Consider the following 22,742-nt stretch of genomic DNA (forward strand, 5'->3'; position numbering starts at 1 on the left):
GGGGCTGAGGCAGGGTCTGCTCAGGTTTGGCAGTCTCCTCCCTCTTGTGAGACCACTTATGTCTTAAAGAGAATGTCCTTTACAGGTTTTAGTTTAGTTGAATGAGGTTCTTGCAAGCATCTGAAAAAACCCCAAACCTGATGCCATGAGGTTCATTCCGACATCTAGTCAGGCATTAATGCAAAAAACCAAGGTTGTTACACACTTTTTAAACTGTTTATGCCTGTACCCCACCCCCTAAAAAAAGAAACAACCAAAAATCCAAAACTAGAATAATATTGAAACTGAGAGTAAATTAAGAAAACTCATTTAATAAAAGGTTAGTACCGGGTGGTGCAAGCTGTTTAGTGCTGGACTGCTAACAGGTTGGCGGTTCAGACCCACCCAGCAGCCTCACGGGAGAAGGATTTGGCAGTCTGCTTCTGGAAGGTAACAGCCGTGAAGACACTAAGGAGCAGTTCTACTCTGTACACACGGGGTCGCCATGAGTCGGAATCGACTTGACGGCAGCTAACAAACAGCAGCAGCAGCAGGCAGGTGTGTACTGAAGTAAACTAGTCCAAATAACCTAAAAACACACCCCAGCCATTTGTTTCTTTTATCTTGAAAGGCTGTGCATGCTCCCACCATGTATAGTACCTGGAACGGTCTTCAAGGTTTTGTTTTATGTTTTGTCTAGGCTGCTACAGAAGAGGAAAACAGCCACGGTCAAGCAAATGGACTGCTGAACGTTCCAAGCCTTGGTTCACCCATTCGGGTCCGTTCAGAGATTACTCAGCCAGACCGAGATGTTCCTCTGGTGCGAAAGTTACGTTCCATCCACAGCTTCGAGCTGGAAAAACGTCTGACCCTGGAGTCGAAGCCAGACACTGACAAGTTTCTTGAGACCTGGTATAAAATAGTTTTTCTTTTTAAAGTACTGAGGTACTCTCTTATTTCCAGTACAGTAAAATCTTCCCAAAAAGACATTTTTGCGTTTTTGTAACACTGATTAAGCTTTCCTCTTCATCTGTGTTTTAAAGTATCATCATGGCAATTCTTAATGTGAATTGACATCTGATATTGTTACATGTTCTCTAGCACAGCCTTTGATTTGGGGAGCTAAGCAGTGGGAGCTGGCAACTTCAGAGCACTAGGTACAAGTTAAACGAACATTTTTGCAGCAGCTTTATTTGGAGGGTGATCTCTTTTCTTGAAATGAAAAAGATGCATTGTAGTGTTGGAGAGAGTGTGATAAAGAAAACATTTGCAAGGATAGGAGTACATGCAGGAGGGGAAAAATCAGATGTACACAAGGGACAGGCAGTTCAGGTTAGTGGAGGCCTATTATGAGCAAGGTTCTGTAGGAAAAATAGATGTAAATAAGTTTATCATTCTAGCCCTCCAAAGCTCACCATCTACCTAGAGAAAAAGAAAAGGTGGAACTTTGGAGAGCTGTTCATAGATAACAAGAGTTTGTAGTTCGTGGTTGTGAGACCCATTATCCTCACAAGAAATTTTGATAATGGAAGATAGAAATTAATGTTTTTTTTAAAGTTTGGGATATATTTGTGAATAATAGAAGGTTTCTATTTTTTCAATAGCTATTAAGACCTGAGTAGCTTTTTTTTTTTTTTTTTAGCTTTAATAACAGTCACACCCTTCAGTGGCACACCCCCGGTGGTTACTATTGGTAATGAAATACTAGATTAGAAGGACCATGGGTTTGATTAACACTGTAGTTACTATGTCTCTAGACAGTTCAACCACTCACTTCTGGCCTTGTCCAGTCCAGCTCCCGTTTTAAAGTTCTTCATATATGTGTGCTCTTTGTCACACTGGAATCATTCAGTCTCACAGTGAGGTGATGTGAGCATGTATCTACATGTTGATAGGATCAAAGGGATGGATTAGGGTTGAGGCAGTGTTTTAAGCATTTTGAGTTGTGGCTAAGATTGGGAATAAATATAAGAGTACAGTAGGGATAAAAGTTTAGTTGTTGTTGTTAGGTGCCATCGAGTCAGTTCCGACACATAGTGACCCTATAACCCAAAACTACAGGACAGCGTAAAACTGCCCCATAGGGTTTCCAAGGAGCAACTGGTGGATTTGAACTGCCAACCTTTTGGTTAGCAGCTGAGCTTTTAACCACTACGCCACCAGGGCTGCATAAAGTTTAGTTAGGTAAAGAATTAGCCTATCAAAAGAATGGAATTTAAAAAAAGAGTCCATACTGAGGACAAAGTTAAGAAATGAGATAGTTGAGAACAGAAATAATCAAAAGAAAAAAAAAAAAAAATGAACTCAAACCAGAACCTAGAGTGACTAGGGAACAGTTGAAGGAGTCTAGGTACCTAATCACAAGCTTGGCACCCTGGCGGTGGAATAGTTAAGCACTCAGCTGCTAACCGCACTGTTGGGGTTCGAACTCCAGTAGCTTCGTGGAAGAAAAGACCTGGCGATCTGCTCCCGCAAAGAAGACAACCGAGGACACAGCCTCAGGGCAGTTCTACTCTGTCCTGCCGGGCCACTGTGAGTCAAATTGACTTGATGACACACAGCAACAGTAACAAATCACAAACTTAAGGAAAGGAAAAAGTTATTTCTTATTGTGCTTCCCTGCAGATGAGATCAGTTCTCAGAAGCCAGTGTAGTCAATTCCGTTAGTCACACTATTGCCCTTCCACCAGCAGAGAGATTTGTACATAGTATTAACTGCCTTTTCATCCAACAAAACTGAAAATATTCCCTGAAGCTTCTCCCAAACCACCCCCACCCCCACTGTGTGTGCGTAGTGTGCTGATTGGACCGGTACTATGTGGTTTTGTTGAACAGGTACAATGCCTTCTGTTCTTAAAAGCCCTGGCATTAGACATGTTCCTTTGAATTAGTATAGGTTCATACGCATCTCAGAAGACAGACAAATGCAGAAGGCATTTGCTTATGTATACTAGCTTTTTTGTTTCCTTTGTAGGGCTTCTGGTGAGGCAAAAGCCCCTTGGGTGGGTTGTTTCTCAGTCCCGCAGAGAGCAGAGCGCTCTGTGAATGAATTGGCAAAGCAAGGGTGAAGTGGATCACACAGTCAACCCCAGTTAGGCTTCTCTCCTGCCCAGAGACAGCTTCCTCCCGTGGGCGCCATCTCCAGAACAGGATTATGGCAGGTGGAAAAGAACCCTATCACCCTGTGGAACCGTCCCTATGCTTTATCCACCTTTTGTCTCTTCCCTGTGTGAATACTAGTTCTGCATAGAACTTTGTATGTTATGAAGTAAGACATTTCCTGAGGACAACTGAGTAACTTCTCTCCATTTCCTTAAGCCTGGAGAGGATGCAGAAAGATTCCAGTGGAGGAAAAGAATCTACCCTGCCTGCTCTGCTTCATAAACCTTGTGTTTCTGCTGTGTCCCGTATGGACCACGTCTGGCATTATGATGAAGAATACCTTCCAGATGCTTCTAAGCCTGCCTCTGTCAACACCCCTGAGCAGCCAGATGGTGGTGGCAGCAATGGATTTATAGCAGTCAACCTGAGCTCCTGCAAGCAGGAGGTCGATTCCAAAGAATGGGTAATTGTAGACAAGGAGCAGGACCTTCGGGATTTTAGGACAAATGAGGCTTTAGGGCATAAAACAACTGGAAGCCCTTCTGATGAGGAGCCCGAAGTGCTTCAAGTCCTGGAGGAATCGCCTCAAGATGAAAAGCTAAGGTTTAGCCCTTGGGTAGAAAATGATCATTTAAAGAAGGAAAGCTCAGGTGTGCTCTTAGCCCTTTCTGGAGAGTGCCCTGTCACTGCTGCTTCAGAACAGTATACCGACAGGCTGGAACTCCAGGCTGGAACTGCTAGCCAGCTTATTGCAGCGACACCCACAAGTCCGATGGAGGCACAAGCAGAAGGACCCCTTACAGCGGTAAGAGCTGAGTTTGTGTCCTTACTCTCTGTTATCCACTCAGAGGTGCTATTAAGAAAGAACTAAGAGTTGCTTGACTAGGAGTTTTCAGTAGAAGCCTAAGTTTGGTAGATGGGCACGGAGTGAGGTTTGAACTAAATTCTCTAGTTAGTCCCCCAATAGGAAATTTTGTAAAAGTGAGGTTTCCTTTCATTATAGCAACTCAATACACAAAATGTCATTATAACCTAATTTCATAATATGATGAGGCCACAAGAACTGTCTATCTATGTGTATGTGGCTTTTTTTTTTTTTTTGATTTGTAATTCTAGAGTTTTTTAATCTCATAATTTGGTGAGGAAGGCATGTATTTAACTGTTTATGGTTCGTAGTTTACAACGTACACTCTTGCTTTTATTCCTTCTCTGTTTTGTAACCTCAACCCAAAAATTCCTCCTATTTTCCGTTCCTGTAAAATCAAGAGTTTTCCAGCTTTGATGGCCATTGTGTAAAATGCAGAGTCCTGGGCCTCACTGGCAGAACTTCTGCTTCAGTAGGTCTGGGAGCAGCCAAAGGCAGTTGTGGTAGACGTCTTCTGCAGGGGAAACTTTAAAGAAACATCACTGTTTATCTTTAGTCTCCGTCACTCAACTGGAGATGTCTGTTACCCTGTTGTTATCAGTAAGCAGTGAAGCCTTCTGTGGTGTGTGAGCCCGAGGAGCCCTGAATAGCCTCCAGACAGCAAGGAACCGTGTACACAAATCTCAGGCACTAGAGTACATATGTCCGTACATGGGTGGGAGTTGCCAGCTTTCCTTAATTCCATACCATCTAGCAGTCCTTCCTTCCAGCTGACCAGAAACTGCATTGCCCTCCAAGCTGAAACGTTTCTGTTGTCACACAGTTCCACCCACAGGTGTCAATCAGTGGGAAAAGATACCAGCAAGAATTTCATTTTGAGTAAAAAGCTCCACAGGAATTTACCTGTACTTCAGAATAAGGAAATAAATATTTGCCTGCTTCTCCCCAAAACAGAGTTAGTCTTTTTTTCCTTCTTTCCCAGAACTGCTTTGTTCAGTTATGCAGGTTGTTCACTGCGCAGAAGGAACAATTTGGGGCTGAAATCTAGCGCATACTTTGCTTGCCAAACTCTGCATCTTGATGTGGGGCTGTTTCCTCTTTGAGGGACACCCTTTTCCCAATTATATGAAGGACCATGTGGGCTAGAGGCAGGGCCAACTCCCCTCCTCCCTCTCCTGCATCCCTTTTCTTCCTCACATTTCCTTTCCACGTTCCCAGGTTCACTTCCTTCTTTCTTTGACTCCGTTATGCTCTGCACTAACTGCCACCCAGGTATGTATCACAGTGTTCCCTTGTGGCTCCCTTCATACAGGCTTCCTTAAAGCTCGGGCCCCCTTTCTCCCAGTGCTCTTGGCCCTCTCACGTTAGTGCTGCCCTTCCTAGGATGGTTTTTCTCACGGTTCTCCTGCATTATCTGCAGTGTTTTCTCTGTCAAGTTGTTAGGAGGCTTATCCTTATATATTTGATATTATATGTTTGACCTTATTTACAGATATCTTTAAATAAAAACCTTCTTAACTGAAGGTCTCTAATGAAATATCAGCTGCATCACTTGTATATTTATTTCTGAGGTATTAAACTCCTCCCCATTTTCTTTATTTTCTTGATCTTGACCCAGAAAATTTGACCAATGGATGAGAAATAATATATTTATTTTGATTCTCTTCTCGAAACTTAAATTTGGAGTTTTACAAAACAGAAGTTTATTGCTTCCCTGACTTACCACATTCCATTTCCATTATTCTTGCTTTTCTGGCTGCCCCTCCCCACCCCCCAATTTTGCTTTAGGGTAAACTTCAACAGTTTCATCTTGAATAGATGATTTGGAGGGGCCCTGGTGGCACAGTAGTTAAGAGCTTGTCTGCTAACCAGAAGGTCAACAGTTTGAACCCATCAGCCACTCCTTGGAAACCCTATGGGGCAGCTATGAGTCGGAATCGACTGGACGGGAACTGGTTTTTATTAATATACAAAGAACACAGTACTCACAGTTGATATTGTTCATTTTATGAGCCAATCTGTTACTTAGGTGACCTCTGGGAGTAGTTTCAGCTCAAAGTTTGTTTTTTTTAACTGTGCTTTAAGTCAGAGTTTACAGCTCAAATTAGTTTCTCATACAAAAATTTATATACACATTGTTATGTGACCCTAGTTGCTTTCTCTGTAATGCGACAGCACACTTATCCTTTCCACCCTGGATTTCCTGTGTCCATTCAACCAGCACGTGTCCCTTTCTGCCTTCTCATTTCACCTCTGGACAGGAGCTGCCTGTTTAGTCTCATGTATCTACTTGAACTAAGAAGCACACTCTTCATGAGTATCATTTTATATCTTATAGTGCAATCTAATCTTTGACTGAAGAGATTGCTTTGGGAATGGCTGTAGTTCTGGGTTAACAGAGTCTGTGGGCCATGTCTTCCGGGTTCCTCCAGTCTCAGTCAGACCAATAAGTCTGGTCTCTTTACTAGAATTTGAGTTCTGCACCCTACTTCTGCTCCATCAGGGACTCTCTGTTGTGTTTCCTGTAAGGGCGGTCTTTGGTAGTAGCCGGCCACCATCTAGTTCTTCTGGTTTCAAGCTGACGGAGTCTCTAAGTTATGTGGCCCTTTGTGTCTCTTAGGCTCTTTGGTGTTCTTCATTCTTTGCTCCAGGTGGGTTGGGACAAATTGATGCATCTTAGATGGCCACTTGCCAGCTTTTAAGACCCCAGACGCCACTCACCAAAGTGGGAAGCAGAGCATTTTCTTAATAAACTTTTTTATGCTAGTTGACCTAGATGTCCCCTGAAACCATGGTCCCCAGACCCCTGCCCCTGCTACTTTGTCCCTCGAGGTGTTTGGTTGCATTCAGGAAACTTCTTAGCTTTGGTTTAGTCCAGTTGCGCTGACTTGCCCTGTATTGAGTGTTATCCTTCCCTTCACCTAATTCTTGTCTACTATCGGTAGCGTAGTGGTTAAGTGCTACAGCTGCCAACCAAAGGGTCGGCAGTTTGAATCCGCCAGGCACTCCTTGGAAACTCTGTGGGGCAGTTCTACTCTGTCCTGTAGGGTCTCTATGAGATATGAGTTTGTTTGTTTTTTTTTTAATCTAGTTAGTGAATAGCCCTCTCTCTCCCTCCCTCCTCACCCTCGTAACCATCAAAGAATGTTCTCTTCTGTGTTTAAACCTTTCCTTGAGTTCTTATAATAGTAGTCTCATATAATATTTGTCCTTTTGCGACTGACTAATTTCACTTAGCTTAATGCCTTCCAGATTCATCCATGTTTTGCAGATTCATCGTTCTTTATCGTTGGATAGTATTCCCTTGTGTGAATATACCATGATTTGTATATCCGTTCATCTGTTGATGGGCACCTAGGCTGTTTCCATCATTTTGCTATTGTGAACAGTGCTGCAGTGAACATGGGTGTGCATATATCTATTCTTGTGAGGGCTCTTATTTCTCTAGGATATATTCCAAGGAGTGGGATTGCTGGATCTGATGGTACTTCTATTTCTAGCTTTTTAAGGAAGCACCAAATCAATTTCCAAAGTGGTTGTACCATTTTACATTCCCACCAGCAGTGTAGAAGTGTTCCAGTCTCTCCACAACCTCTCCAATGTTTATTATTTTGTGTTTTTTGGATTAATGCCAGCCTTGTTGGGGTGAGATGGTATCTCGTTGTAGTTTTGATTTGCATTTCTCTAATGTCTCATGACCGTGAGCATTTTCTCATGTATCAGGTGGCCACCTGAATGTCTTCTTTGGTGCAGTGCCAGTTCATATCTTTTGCCCCTTTTTTAGTTGGGTTATTTGTCTTTTTGTTACTATAGTTTTGTATTATTTTGTAGATTTTAGACATGAGACCCTGATTGGTTATGTCATAGCCAAAATATTTTTCCCAGTCTGTAGGTTATCTTTTTACTCTTTTGGTGAAGCCTTTTGATGACCATAAATGTTTAATTTTTAGGAGCTCCCAGTTATCTAGTTTCTCTTCTGGTGTTTGTGCGTTGTTAGTAATGTTTTGTATTCTGTTTGTGCCAAGTATTATGCTCCTAGCATTGTCCCTATTTTTTCTTCCATAATCTTTATTGTTTTAATTTTATATTTAGGTCTTTGATCCATTTTGAGTTAGTTTTTGTGCATGGTGTGAAGTATGGGTCTTGTTTCATTTTTTTTTTGCAGATGAATATCCAGTTACGCCAGCATCAATTGTTAGAGACTGTCTCTTCCCCATTTAATGGACTTTGGACCTTTATCAAATATCACCTTCTCATAGGTAGATGAATTTACACCTAGATTCTCAATTCTGTTCCATTGGTCTGTGTGTCCATTGTACCCCATACCAGGCTGTTTTGACTACCATGGAGGTATAATACTAAAATCAGGTGGTGTGTGGCCTCCCACTTTGTTCTTCTGCTTTAGTAAGGCTTTAGTTATCCGAGGTCTCTTCCCTTTCCATATGAAGTTGGTGATTTGTTTCTCCATCTCATGAAAAAATCCCATTTGTGGCTGAATGGACACGAAAATAGAGAGTAGAGAGGAAGAGTGTGCTGTCTCATTAGGAAGAGAGCAACTAGAAGAATATAGCAAGATGTATATAAATTTTTGTATGAGAGACTGACTTGATTTGTAAACTCTCACTTAAAGCACAATAAAATTTTTTTTACAAATTGCCATTGGAATTTGAATCGGGATTCCATTTTATCTATAGATCACTTTGGGTAGAATTGACATTTTCACAATGTTGGGTCTTCCTATCCATGAGCAAGATATGTTTTCCCACTTATGTAGGTCTCTTTTGGGTATTTGCAGTAGCATCTTGTAGCTTTCTTTGTATAGGTCTTTTATGTCTCTGGTAAGATTTATTCCTAAGTATTTTATCTTCTTGGAGGCTACTGTAAATGGTATAGATTTGGTGATTTCCTCTTCAACATTCTCTGTTGGTGTAGAGGAATCCAACTGATTTTTGTATGTTTATCTTGTGTCCTAATAATCTGCTGAACTCTTTTACTAGTTTCAGTAGTTTTCTTGAGGATTCCTTAAGGTTTTCTGTGTATAAGATCGTATTGTCTGCAAATAGGGATACTTTTACTTCTTCCTTACCAATTTGGATGCCTTTATTTCTTTATCTAGCCTAATTGCTCAGACTAGGACCTCCAGCACAATGCTGAATAACAGTGGTGATGAAGGACATCCTTGTCTGGTTCCTGTTCTTCGGGGGAATACTTTCAGACTCTCTCCATTTAGGATGATGTTAGCTGTCGGCTTTGCATAAATGCCCTTTATTATATTGAGGAATTTCCCTTCTATTCCTATTTTGCTGAGAGTTTTTATCACGAATGGGTGTTGGACTTTGTCCAATGCCTTTTCTGTATCAATTGATAAGATCATGTGATTCTTGTCTTTTGTTTTATTTATATGATATATTGCATCGATTGTTTTTCTAATGTTGAACTATCCCTGCATACCTGGTATGAAACCCAGTTGTCATGGTGAATTATTTTTTTGATATGTTGTTGTATTCTCTTGGCTAGAATTTTGTTGAGGATTTTTGCATCTTTTTTTATTCATGAGGGATATAGGTCTGTAATTTTCTTTTTTTTGTGCCGTTACCTGTTTTTGGTATCAGGGATATGCTGGCTTCATGGAATGAGTTTGGGAGTACTCCATCCTTTTCTATGCTCTGAAATACCTGCGGTAGTAGTGGTGTTAACTCTTCTGTGAAAGTTTGGTTGAACTCTGCAGTGAAGTCATCCGGGCCAGGGCTTTTTTTTGCTGGGAGTCTTTTTATTACCTTTTCAGTATCCTCTTTTGTTATGGGTCTATTTAGTTGTTCTATCTCTGTTTGTGTTAGTTTGGATAGGTGGTATGTTTCTAGAAATTTGTCCATTTCCTCCAGGTTTTCAAATTTGTTGGAGTATAGTTTTTCATAGTATTCTGCTGTGATTCTTTGAATTTCAGTTGGGTCTGTTGTGATATTGCTCATCTCATTTCTTATTTGAGTTATTTGCTTCCTTTCCTGTTTTTCTTTTGTCAATTTGGCCAGTGGTTTATCGATTTTGTTGATCTTTTCAAAGAACCAGCTTTTGGTCTTGTTAACACTTTCGATTATCTTTCTGTTCTCTCTTTCATTTAATTCTGCTCTAATTTTTATTATTTGCTTTCTTCTGGTGCCCGAGGGCTCCTTTTGCCGATCTCTTTTTGTTTGAGTTGTAGGGGTAATTCTTTGATTTTGGCCCTTTGTTCTTTTTGGATGTGTGCGTTTATTGCTATAAATTAACCTCTGAGTAGTGCTTTTGCTGTGTCCCAAAGGTTCTGGTAGGATGTATTTTCATTCTCATTTGGTTCTGTGAAATTCTTTATTCCATCCTTAATTTCTTCTATAACCCATTACTTTTTGAGCAAGGCGTTGTTCAGTTTCCATGTGTTTAATTTTTTTTTTTTTCCCTTTTTCTGTTCTTGATTTCTCCTTTTATGGCTTTATGGTCAGAAAAAATGCTTTGTAATATTTTGATGCTTTGGATTCTGTTCAGGCTTGCTTTATGCCCTAATACATGGCCTCTTCTGGAGAATGTTCCATGTTCAGCTCAAAGTTTAAAGGGAGTTCCCTAGGTCTCTGCCGATCCAGTTAAGTCTGGCCTTTATTTAAGATTTTGACTTTTGCTCTACAATTTTCGCCCATTCTGTCCGGGAACATCTGTTGTGGCCCTGGTCCAAAAGTTCTCTTAATTTCTTAGTATAGATTTGTGAACCTCGTATAGGACTTTCTTTATCCACATGCATGAAACCACTGGTAATTAGTCTGTATATGATTGTTAGATAGTGTTTTGAAGGGTGGATACATTTGCTAGATTGAAAAGAAATGATTGTGGAATCATTTTTGGAAATTAGATTTTTTTCCCCAGGGTACACACTGATAAAATTGGCCCAATAACAATAGTTTCTAAAAAGATGATGAACAACATGGGATTTATAGGCAGTAAAATAAGACCACGCTTTGGCTTACAGAAGAAATATTAAATTACAATGTTCTGTTAGCAAATAAGACAACAATGAAGCTTGCCGCATCAGTTGACTCTTCCTTTCGTGAAAGATTTCTCAGTAGCATGCGATGCTGTTTGATAGCGTTTTATCTACAGTAGAACTTCTTTCAAAATTGGAGTCAGTCCTCTTAAACCCTGCTGGTGCTTTATCAACTGAGTTTCTGTAATATTCTAAACCCTCTGTTGTCATTTCAACAATCCTCACAGCATCTTCACTAGGAGTAACTTCCATCTCATGAGACCACGTCCTTGGTTCAGCATCTGTTAGAGTCTGACCATGGGATTGCAGCACTTCAGTCATCTCTTCAGGCTGCACTTCTGGTTCTCCTGCTGTTTCCACCACATCCGCAGTTCCTTCCTCCACTGAAGTCTCGAACCCCTCAAAGTCGTCCATGAGGGTTGGAATCAACTTCTTCGAAACTCCTTTTAATGTTGATATTTTGACCTCCACGCATGAATCATGAATGTTCTTAGTGGCATCTGGAATGGTGAATTCTTTCCAGGTTTTCAATTTCCTTTGCCCGGATTCATCAGAGGAATCACTATCTATGGCAGCTATAACCTTACAAAATGTATTTCTTAAACAATAAGACTTGAAAGTCTAAATTATTCCTTGATCCACGGGCTGCAGAAATGATGTGTTAGCAGGCATGAAAACAACATTAATCTCTTTGTACATCTCCATTATAGCTCTTAGGTGACCAGGTGCATTCTCAGTGAGCAGTATTATTTTGAAAGGAATCGTTTTTCTGAGCAACAGATCTCAACAGCAAGCTTAAAGTATTCAGTAAACCACGTTGTAAGCAGATGTGCTGTCATCTAGGCTTTGTTGTTCCATTTACAGAGCACAGGCAGAGTAGGTTTAGCAGAATTCTTAAGGGCTGTAGGATTTTCGGAATGGTAAATGAGCATTGGCTTCAGCTTAAAGTCACCAGCCTCATTTGCCCGTAACAAGAGAGTCAGCCTGTCCTTTGAAGGTTTGAAGCCAGGTGTTGACTTCTCCTCTCCAGCTAGGAAAGTCCTACGTGGCATCTTCTCCCAGTGTAAGGCTGTTTCGGCTGCACGGAAACCTGTGGTTGAGCGTAGCCCCTTCATCAACTATCTCAGCTGGATCTTCTGGATCACTCGCTGCGGCTCCTACATCGGCACTTGCTCCTTTACCTTGCACTTTTACGTTATGGAGATGGCTTCTTTCCTTAAACCGCATGAACCAGCCTCAGCTAGCTTCGAACTTTTCTCGCACAGCTTCCTCACCTTTCTCAGCCTTCGCAGACTGAAGAAAGTTAGGGCCTTGCTCCGGATTGGGCCTTGGCTTAAGGGAATGTGGTGGCTGGTTTGATCTTCTATCCAGACCACCTAAACTTTCTCCGTATTAGCAATAAGGCTGTTTCACTTTCCTATCATTTGTGTGTTCACTGGAGTGACAGTTTTAATTTCTTTCAAGAACTTTTCCTTTGCATTTACAACTTCGCTAACGGCTTGTCTCAAGAGGCCTAGCTTTCAGCCTGTCTTGGCTTTCGACACACCTTCCTCACTAAATTTAATGATTTCTAGCTTTTGATTTAAAGTGAGAGACGTGCGACTCTTCCTTTCCCTTGAACACTTAGAAGCCGTTGTAAGGTTATTAATTGCCCTAATTTCAATATTATCGTGTCTCAGGAAATAGGGAGGCTCGAGGAAAGGGAGAGAGACAGGGGAACGGACAGTCAGCGGAGCAGTCAGAACACACACAACATTTATCAACTAAGTTTGCCGTCTTATGTAGGAGCAGCTCCTGGTGCTGCAGAACAATAACAGTAGTGATGTCAAAGATTACAGATCACCATAACAAATGTAATAATAATGAAAAAGTTGGAAATGTTGCAAGAATTATCAAAATGTGACACAGAGGCACGAAGTGAGCAATGCTATTGGAAAAATGGCACCAATAGACTTGCTCAACACAGGGTTGCCACAAACCCTCAATTTGTAAAAAAAAAATAAAGTATCTGTGAAGTACAATAAAGCAAAATGCAATAAAACCAGTAAAGGAAAGGGAGCCCATTTGTGAAGTATTCAAATGTATTGTTTATCACTATGACTTCAGAGAAGTTTTATGGAAGAAACCCAAGCATCCAATGGTTGATACATTTACGTGTTCAGCCTTTATTGATCATCTACTCTGTGTCAGGTACTGTAGCAGACACCAGGAATAAAAGCCCCAGTGAGTGACATCACTGCTTTCAAGTGTCTTCAGTCTAGTAAAGGAATACAGTTTATGTGTTAAAGGTGCTGTGATGGAAGTCTGTATAGGCTGTGGCAATTGGGGATAGTTGGATTAGATTCATCCTTAAAATTTCTTTCAACGCTGTATAAAGGAAAACAGACTGTTGAATCATACAGCCATGATTGGGATTTATAATTACAGGCCAGCCAAGAAATACTTCTATTTTAGTCCATATTTTCCAGGACTTCTGTTCTTTGGATGTAAGTTGTGGCCTGCTGATGATTTTTGTTATGTCCTACAAAAATTTTATAGCTTCAAACCCCCTTAAATACACATTAAACTATTATTAATGGGTAACTGTCTCTCGTGTCAGGATGACAGAGGAAGGGAAAGAGCAACTTTTGCTTTTCATTTACTTAGCTCCTGCGGCGTTAGGTTTTCTGTTTTACCCACCTCTGTAGTAAAGACTAGGAGTCCTTGGGTGGTGCAGATGGTTAAGTGCTCAGCTACTAATCAAAAGGTGAGCAATTTGGATCCACACAGAGGTGCCATGAAAGAAGGTCCTGGCAATCTACTTCTGAAAGATCGCAGCCATTGAAAACACTATGAAACATAGTTCTACTCTGAAACACATGGGATTGCCATGAGTTAGAACGGACTTGATGGCAGCTCATTTGGTTTTCTTGGTTTATGGCAAAGGCTGCCGCTCTCCCTATCCTGCCACCCTCCCGGCACCACCAGCATACTATCTGCACAGGTCAAACCCCAGTAATACCTTCGGCATAAGTGTAGTCAGAGCAAACGATAAGGGTAAAGAGTAGGAAAGAGGGACGGGCTTGCACATCTTGTATGGCTTCTTAATAGTCAGATGTTAGGGCTGCTGGGTACTGTTTCTTTAAAGAAATGAAAATTGACACTTAACACCATGATTCAATAATAGTATTTTAGTTTAACTCTTAATTTTTAACATTTGTGTAAAGTATTATGGCAGAAACAACATAAAGTATTTTATTAAAATGCTTTAAACAAAAGAAGCCTCTAGTGGAATTTGAATGGCCCAAAGAAATTTCAGTGGTTAAAATTTAGTCTTTAAATGGGCCAGGAATTTGTTTCTGTAACTTAGCTATCCTTGGCTGTAGTGGGAACTAATACATCATTCCACTACATCTGTCTCTTCTAAACTATTTGTCTTTGTAAAAAAATAAAACAAAATGAGATACGGGTATTTTGTACATCACACACCCTTCATCTTGGAGAGAGACTCTGTGGTATGAATGTTGAATTTTCCAGGTTTTATTGTCTTAACAGCATCACTTTTTTTGAATGAGAGAAAAGTAAAAGGGTAATTTGTAAGTTAAAATGCAATTGGTAGTTGGTTTGCAGTTCCTTGTCACTTTGTGGCCAGCTTGAAACATGTAAAATAATGAGGCTGCCTTACCTAAACTATAAAATAATGAGGCTGATGTTAGTCATTAGTCAGACTTAGCATTAGGCACTAAAAAAAGTAAGAAAAGATGAAAGAAATGGGAAATATCGAGGTTGTTTTCTAATTCTATAGAAGGGGCACTTTGCTAACTGATACAGTTAGAGAACAGAAGAAAGGAATGGTCAAGATAAGAATGATGAAATTCATGCCTTAATGAAATGTTTGTGAATTACAGAAGTCAAAGCTATCAAAGCTTACTGGCAGATCATTAATCTAGTCCATTTGTAGAGTGCCCCAGGTACAGGGATTGCCTCTGTGTCTCTGTAGGCTAGGATTAAGGGAGCTATTTCAGCTGACACTTAGGGTTAACTTTCTCTTCTCGGTATTTAGCTATTGATCCTAGAGTTTCTCCTTTTATCTCATCAGATCGTGTTTTTGCAGACTTGGTTTCCCATACTACATTTGAGAGTGTGTTTTTTTTTTTTTTTTTTTTTTAGTGTACGGCAGTGGCCTGCACTCTGTGTGACTTTGACAGTCCTGAAGCCCCATCCCTGATTTCTTAGCCATGTTTCTCCTCATTTGTGAATTTTGTTAATAATGGTGCTCAAAAAGGCAGTTACGAAATGGAATTAGTAAAAATGATTTTAGGAATATTTTATAAATTTAAAGTGCTGTGGAAATATTATATGACAGTAATTTATGCCGAGCTTATAATTGCTCAGAATCTTTTCAGGAAACCAGATCCTCCTGCCTGGTGGTTCTTACCTCTCTTCTGTGTACACAATCGTCACCCTGTTTTTATACACATGCACAGACATACGTTTATATCCCGAATCTAACATGAATTAAGCTCAGAGGTTGAGAAGCAAATCTAGCTTTAGTCTTAGAAGACCAGTGGAGTATTGGTTTTATAAATAATTTGTTCATTTTGGCTGATACACTTGGAATTATATATGGTGAGTATTATTTGTTTTGAATGTAGAGATGGCCACCACCTTTGTTATTTGGCATTTAGTTTAATTTCACATGTTTTTCTTTTCACTGTCATTCTTGGGTCTTAAAAAGTAAATTACTGTAGCTTTTTTGGGTTAGGTTTCAATATCATGATTTTAAAATTATACTAGAAAATTGTCAGGTGCCTGAATGTATTTTGGAATAATGAAAGAAATAAAAGTATGACATGGCTTTGTGAAGAGTGACAGCACCAGTAGAACTTACTGCCTTTTCCCCAAGGTCACTACAGGTCTGGGCTTGTTGCAGAAGGTCAATGTCTGAACCCAAATAGTCTGTCTTAGAGTAACCTGACAGATCCTCAGGACGCTGGTTATATTCGGGAGCTATTCCAGGATGTTAAAAAAAAAAAATTCCAGGATGTTAGTTAGGTGTTTTTTTTCTGGGCTGGGCTTTGGAGAAGCTTCACATGTCTTAAACCTAACTGTATTCCTGTCACAATGAGAAATACATCCAAACATCTTAGATGACTGTAGAACCACAATGGTTTCTTGGTGCCTGTGGACTAGAAATTAAGTCTAGGCTAAATCTTCCATAATTTCAAATTTTCCTTTGGATTTGGACCAATTTCCATAGTTTTCCTAGAACTTAATAGGCTTCATTAAGTGATTTGAGCTTGCTTGATTTTTTTTCTCCTTACCAGTTTATGTAGTTGACATTTTCTGCCTTCCTATGTGTCACTTTTAAGAAATGTGAAGATGTGGAAACTGTAGGTGCCTTAAGAAAGGACATTCTTAGTAAATATTGAATCTTATTCACATAGAATTAATGTATCCTCAGTGGAAGGGTGGTAGAATTTCACTTTATCATAGGCTTTGTCCTTAAAATATTAAAGATTTGAAAAATTAGTAAATATCTTTGCATGTTTTTGTTTATAGGAAGGTATGATATTTTCAACAATGATGGATAGTGCTTATAGGAAGTAAATTGCATGACTTCCATAAAATACATGAAAATTTCAAGGTTTTCAATTTACAATAATTTGTCAGTGAGTTTTTTTCTTTTAAGTCTTATACCTGGATTCTGGCAGGAAATAGATGGCTCACACAGAGGTACTTGGGGAAAATTAAATGAAAGGAACCTTTTACAGATGTGTGAGCAGAGTGAAGAGAACAAATGGGACCTGCAATAGGGGGAGCCATTCCTACCATGAGTCCTGAAGAGGAGGATGGGCTGTTAGTAAAACCTGGTGACAGGGGCCCTCCCAGGAGTGGCAGAATGTAGCTACCACCAAAGCTGCAGTTCCCAGGCAGAAGCAGGGAGAATTAAAGAATTAACTCTCAGACTCTGATCCCCCCGTTGGTACCAGCCATTGATTGGCAAACCAGACCAGCAATCAGAAGGCAAGGGAGCATAGATGGTGCAGTCCGTAGAAGTTAGTCTCCCAGTACACAGAACAGGCTACAGAAAGAGCAGGATGAACCTAGAGGGAGACTGTTCTGACAATTCCTGAATGATGGAGCTTGACTACCATCTGTTTTTATTCAGAATTGCTCCTTTTAAAATAGGAGTTGGGTAGATCTGGTTGACGTCTGTGTTCCTCTTACAAACTTGAACAGAAGATATCCATGTTAAACCTCAAATCATGGTCTTAATTTATAGTCCACATTATTGCATTTCAATTTTTTCATTCTCCTCCAGATTACAGCTGCTAGACCTTCTGTGGCATCTACACAGTCCACTTCAGGGAGCTTTCACTGTCAGCAGCTAGAGAAGAAAGATCTTCAGCCCATGGAGCCCACTGTGGAACTTGACTCTCCAAGGGAGAACTTGTCTGGCTTGGTTGTGACAGAGGGTGAACCTGCTAGTGGAGGATGCAGAACAGACTTGGGGCTTCAGTTAGATCATATTGGTCATGACATGTTATCCAAGGAAGCTCCTATTAGAGAGTGTGACAGATCCCAAGACCTGGCACAAAGAGACCCTCCTGACCATAGGAGGCTGGTTGTGAAAGAATTTGATAGTCTCCCTGGAGAAACTGAAGAGAAAAGCGTTCTTGTAGGGTCAGATAATGAAGATGAGAAGTTAAGTAAAGAGCAGTGTTGTGTTGAGATCTCCCCTCTCCCAGGAGATTTGGTAACTGTGGAAAGGGATCAGTCAGCTACTACCAAACCTCTTGATGTGACAAAGACACAGACTTTTAGTGTAGTACCAAATCAAGACAAAAATCATGAGATAATGAGGCTTCTGGCAATTGGAACTTCAGAAATTTCTCCAAGAGTCATTGACCCATACGTTGAGGGACAGATGGGCCAGGTAGCAGCCTTGCAAAAAAGTAAGGTACCTAAGGATGACAACGTCAAGAGTGAAGACTTGCTGGGTCATCAAGGAGACCTCTCTATTTTTTTGCACCAAGAGGGTAAAAGAGAGAAAATTGCTCCTAAAAATGGAGAGCTATTTCATTGTGTTTCGGAGAATGAACATTATTCCCCATCCCGGAAGGATGTGGTTAGGTCATCCTTTGTAACTAGACACAGCCGAATCCCTGTTTTAGCACAAGAGATAGACTCAACTTTTGAATCATCTTCTCCAGTCTCTGCAAAAGAGAAGCTCCTCCAAAAGAAAGCTTATCAACCAGACCTAGTCAAGCTTCTGGTGGAAAAAAGGCAACTCAAGTCTTTCCTGGGTGACCTCTCAAGTGCCTCTGATAAATTGCTAGGGGAGAAGCTAGCTACTGTTCCTGCTTCCTTTCCTGAGGAGGAAGTCTTCACTCCCTTTTCAAGACTGGCAGTAGACTCTCACCTGAGCAGGTCAGCCGAAGATAGCTTTCTGTCACCAATCATCTCCCAGTCCAGAAAGAGCAAAATTCCAAGGCCAGTTTCATGGGCCAATACAGATCAAGTCAATAGCGCCACTGCATCGCAGTTCTTGCCTCGACCACCACCAGGAAAGCCGCCAACTAGGCCTGGAGTGGAAGCCAGGTAACACTGTGTGCTTTCCTGTGTTGAGTGTGTAACATTACCTCTGTGTCTATTTTGTCTAATACGTTAGTGGTTCCTTATTTTTTTTTTTTTTTTGCCTGTTGTGGCCATCCACTTCATTCTCCGTCTTTCCCAGGCTTTATAGCACACTGTAGTGGTAGACATCAGACTGATTCAGGTTACTTCTTGACTCGCCCACTTTCTAGCAGTGTGAACATCATTCACCTCATCTATAAAACAGGTGAGACATTTGCCTCATGGGTTTGAGAGATTGAAATAAGTTAACATACATCGAGGGCTTTGTCCAGTACTTAGCATGCAGTAAAGGTGACTTCTCTCCCCAGTCCATTTTGACCAAAAAAAAAAAAAAAAAAAAAACAAGCATTTGCCGTCGAGTCACTTCCAACTTAGGGCGACCGTATGTGTTTCAGAGTAGAACAGTGCTTCATAGGGTTTTCAGTGATTGTGACCTTTTTTGAGGTAGATTGCGGGGCCTTTCTTCAGAGGTATCTCTGGGTGTATTCAAACCACCAGCCTTTCATTTAGTAGCCACCCAGGGACTCCTCCATTTTGACCAGATACTCAGTGATTTTCGAGCCTTTTATAGCTAGAATCTCACTTTAACAAATGTCATTATGATGTCAGGTTCTATGATGATGAATACCATGTCTGTAATTTGATGAATGGGCCCTGTTTTATACTGTTTATCTGATTATAATAAACAAAAATCTCATACAAGGCTTCCCTAGGCCGGGGATCTGTACAGCCACACCTGATAAAGGCACTGCCTCCCTACTTACTGTGTAGTGCACTTGCTCACTTAGGTACCCTCGTGATACGGGCTGGCACAGAGTGACGACATTCTGAGGGGAAGAGTTAAACCAGTGCTTTCCTTGGGGCCGTTACTTGCTTTCACAGGATAGAATGATCCAAGCCATGGGGGAAGAAAAAGAAAAAGGAAGGTCTTTTAACAAAAATAAAGTGAAAATTAAAACACCTTTACCTGGAAACTGTCACCTGGTTCAGACAGTGTAGCAGCAGCCTCCGCGTGTTAGGGGGACTTCCCAAGTGTGTCAACATGGGATTCTGTCTCTCATTACCCATCACCACTTGCTGCTCTTCCCTAAAGTCAGCTTAGTTTTGACTTGGCCTGGGGTTTCTGGTCCAGGGGTAACTAAACCTTGGATCGAAGCGTCACGGGGATTATATTCCGCAGGAAGAATGGTGCTGAGTGAACTGCAGTCATGTTGCGGAGACATTTAAAAAGGTGATTCCATGAACAATATGCACTCCTCCGCCTTTTCCTTCTGCTTGGTGTCTGTGCCTACCAGAGATGGCGTGTCTGTGGCTAGAGCTGTATTGGAATGCAGTTTAAACAGATCTTAATTATCATTTATGACTTAGCACTTTTACGTGTCCCTAAAAGCAGCACTTCGTAACCAAGCTTAGGTGTATAATACTGTGCCAGCTGTCACAGAGCTGACCAGCCTGGGGCTCATCTGGGCTTTGGATCTTTCCTGCTTAGGTCCTGGCACACAGGAATTATTTTTTTTCCATTCCTCAAATTTTACTACAGGAAAACCTGCAAAAGCCGGGACCTGTGTAAAGCGGAAACCTGTCAGAGAGGGAAAATGTAAATATTTTCCACTAAAATGAGCAAGAGAAAAGTAGTAAGACTGAACCATGTCAAAAGTGGAAAAATTGTGAGACTGGGAAAAACAAGGGAGTTCCGGCTTTCGTAGGTTTCATTGTATAAGGCGGGTGAGGGAAGGTGTAACCAAAGTGAATTTCGTGTTTACTTTTCAGATGTTGGGGGAGGAGGAGGACAGAAAGTTCAGAGAGTAAATAAGTCACCTGTTGCTGACCCCTGGTGTGATTATGGCTCTTTATGCCCCCGGCCCTGTAGGTGCTGATGCAACCTTGGAAGTTCCTCTCCCTCTTCCTTATTTCAACCGTCTGAGGTTTAAATTCTTCAATGGAATGAATTTTAGATCCTTAGAGGATTTACAGGAGCCCTCATGGTGCAGTTCTACTCTGTCCTATAGGGTCACTGTGAGTCAAATCGACTCGAAGGCAATGAGTTTGGTTTTTTTTGGTTCGATGGTGCAGTGGAGCCCTGGTAGCACAATGGTTAAGAGCTACGGCTGCTAACCAAAAGGCCAGCAGTTTGAATCCACCAGCTGCCCCTTGGAAACCCTATGGGGCAGTTCTTCCCTGTCCTGTAGGTCTGCTATGAGTCAAAATCGACTCGGCGGCAGTGGGTTTGGTATAGCAGTGGTTAAAGTGCTTGGCTGCTAACCAAAAGGTCGGCAGTTCAAACCCACCAGCTGTTCCGTGGGAAAAACATTTCAGCTTTGGAAACCCTAAAGGACAGTTCTGTGTCCTACAGCGTCGCTATGACTCAATGGCAGCGGGTTTGGTTTGGTTTTTAGAGTACTTATGTTTCCCGTCATCCCATTCGTCCTTAACACTGCCAGGACACAGAATTTCTGTTTAGAACCATATTAAAGAACTGTTTATTGAATCATAATTTTAAAAAACTTTATTGGTATTTGTGAATTACAAGAAAAGAAAATGTAAGAATTTAAAATAACACAGAAATAAATGAAGTACAAAGCGAAAGCCCCTTTCATCTTCCTACTCATATATACACACAGGCGTGGAAATTGTTTAAACAGAAATGAGCTCTTGTACTAATATTATTCTACACGTGATTTTCTTTAACCTAATCTACCTTGGGCATTTTTCCATGTTGGTCCATGTAGACCTGTGTAACTCTTTTAAAAGGCACTGTCTCATACTTCATGGGATAATGTAGTATGAAGTATTAAACCATTTATATATTCATGGACATTTAGGTGATTTCCAGATTTTTGTTTTTATAAACAGTGCTGCAGTGAATAACTTTATACATAGATTTTTATCGCCTTTGCCCACATTTTTAGTAGATGTCTAAAAACAGAATTGCTACGGTTTGCCTATTTATAATTTTATAAATATATTCGAAGTGCCCTCCCAAAAAAGTTATCCTAGTGGTTTATACTCATACTGACTGTGTACGAGGCCCTTTCTCTACGCCCTTGATAGCATCACTTAAATTTTGGGGGAAGGTAATCTGACAAGCAGCTTACCTCGTTGTTTTTGTTTGGTTATTCATGAGACAGATCTTTTCATATATATTTTTATTTGAATGGCTTGTATGTGTTGTTGGCCGTGTTCACGTCAAACTTTCTATTGGATTGATTTTCTTATTAATTAATCTCTTTGTCCACAAAATATATTGGAGATATTTGGTCCTAGTCTATTGCTTGCCTTTTAATTTGATTTATGGTGCCTTTTGCGTTATAGAAAAATTTAGTGTTCATGGAACTGAATATCTTTTATGGTTTCTGTGTTTTATATCAGGCTTACGAAGGTCCCCTCAACCCTAATATTTTTAAAATATATTCTCTTCTCTTCTAATACTTTTATAGTTTTCTATTTTGTGTATGTTTAATCCACCTGGAGTTATTATCCAGTAAAACTTTTGAAAGCTGGATCTGTATAAGGCGGAAACCTGTCAGAGAAGGAAAATTTGGATATTTTCCACTAAAACGAGTAATAGGAGAATGGTAAGACTACACCCTGTCAAAGGCGGAAATCTTGTGAGACTGGGAAAAACAAGGCAGTCCCAGCGAGTTCCAGCTCTCACAGGTTTCACTGCACGTGGTGTGAAGTTAGTGAGATCTACTGCTCATTTCCCATAGAAGCATGAGTACCTTTTTGAATTCAGTGCTCTGCTCCTTCGATTTGTCTGTTCCTCTGCTGATATACTTAATTCCCACAGTTTGAGTATTCGAGGGGCCCTAAAGCCCTTATTACCACATTACTTAGTATTACCAGTGAAGTACTTTTATAGAGTGCATTGCAGTTTGCAAAACTATTATATATACCATTTTATTTGATCCTTAGGCCAACCAGAAAGATACCTAGGGCAGAGAAGACGTTACTCTTCATATGAATACTCTCTAGATTAGAATTCCCAGGCTCAAATTCCTGGTCAGAGGTGCAGTCGGTCCCCACCTCAGCTCTCCCGGGTCAGCTCTCCTGGGTCCCATGCTGTGGTCAGGCCAGAACTGAGGCCAGGAGAAACCAGTGACCGCTCTTTTCTTTTGGAAATTATTAAATACGGCTGAAAGATACTTTTATCTATGGTTGCTGCACTTC

General features: G+C 40.7%; 1 protein-coding gene across 5 annotated transcripts in view; it reads left to right on the top strand.

The window, feature by feature from the left end:
* Nucleotides 1-22,742, top strand: part of TTBK2 (tau tubulin kinase 2) — a 210,421-nt gene that overhangs the window by 179,988 nt on the left and 7,691 nt on the right. For all 5 annotated transcript variants that reach the window (XM_049899717.1, XM_049899718.1, XM_049899719.1 and 2 more), the window contains 3 exons: nucleotides 680-891; nucleotides 3,298-3,886; nucleotides 17,257-18,536. In XM_049899717.1, coding sequence (XP_049755674.1) covers nucleotides 680-891; nucleotides 3,298-3,886; nucleotides 17,257-18,536 — 2,081 coding nt within the window. The remainder of the gene's footprint in view (nucleotides 1-679; nucleotides 892-3,297; nucleotides 3,887-17,256; nucleotides 18,537-22,742) is intronic.

The sequence above is a fragment of the Elephas maximus genome, chromosome 10 (genome assembly GCF_024166365.1).
Source record: "Elephas maximus indicus isolate mEleMax1 chromosome 10, mEleMax1 primary haplotype, whole genome shotgun sequence".
NCBI classification, from domain to species: Eukaryota; Metazoa; Chordata; class Mammalia; order Proboscidea; family Elephantidae; genus Elephas; species Elephas maximus.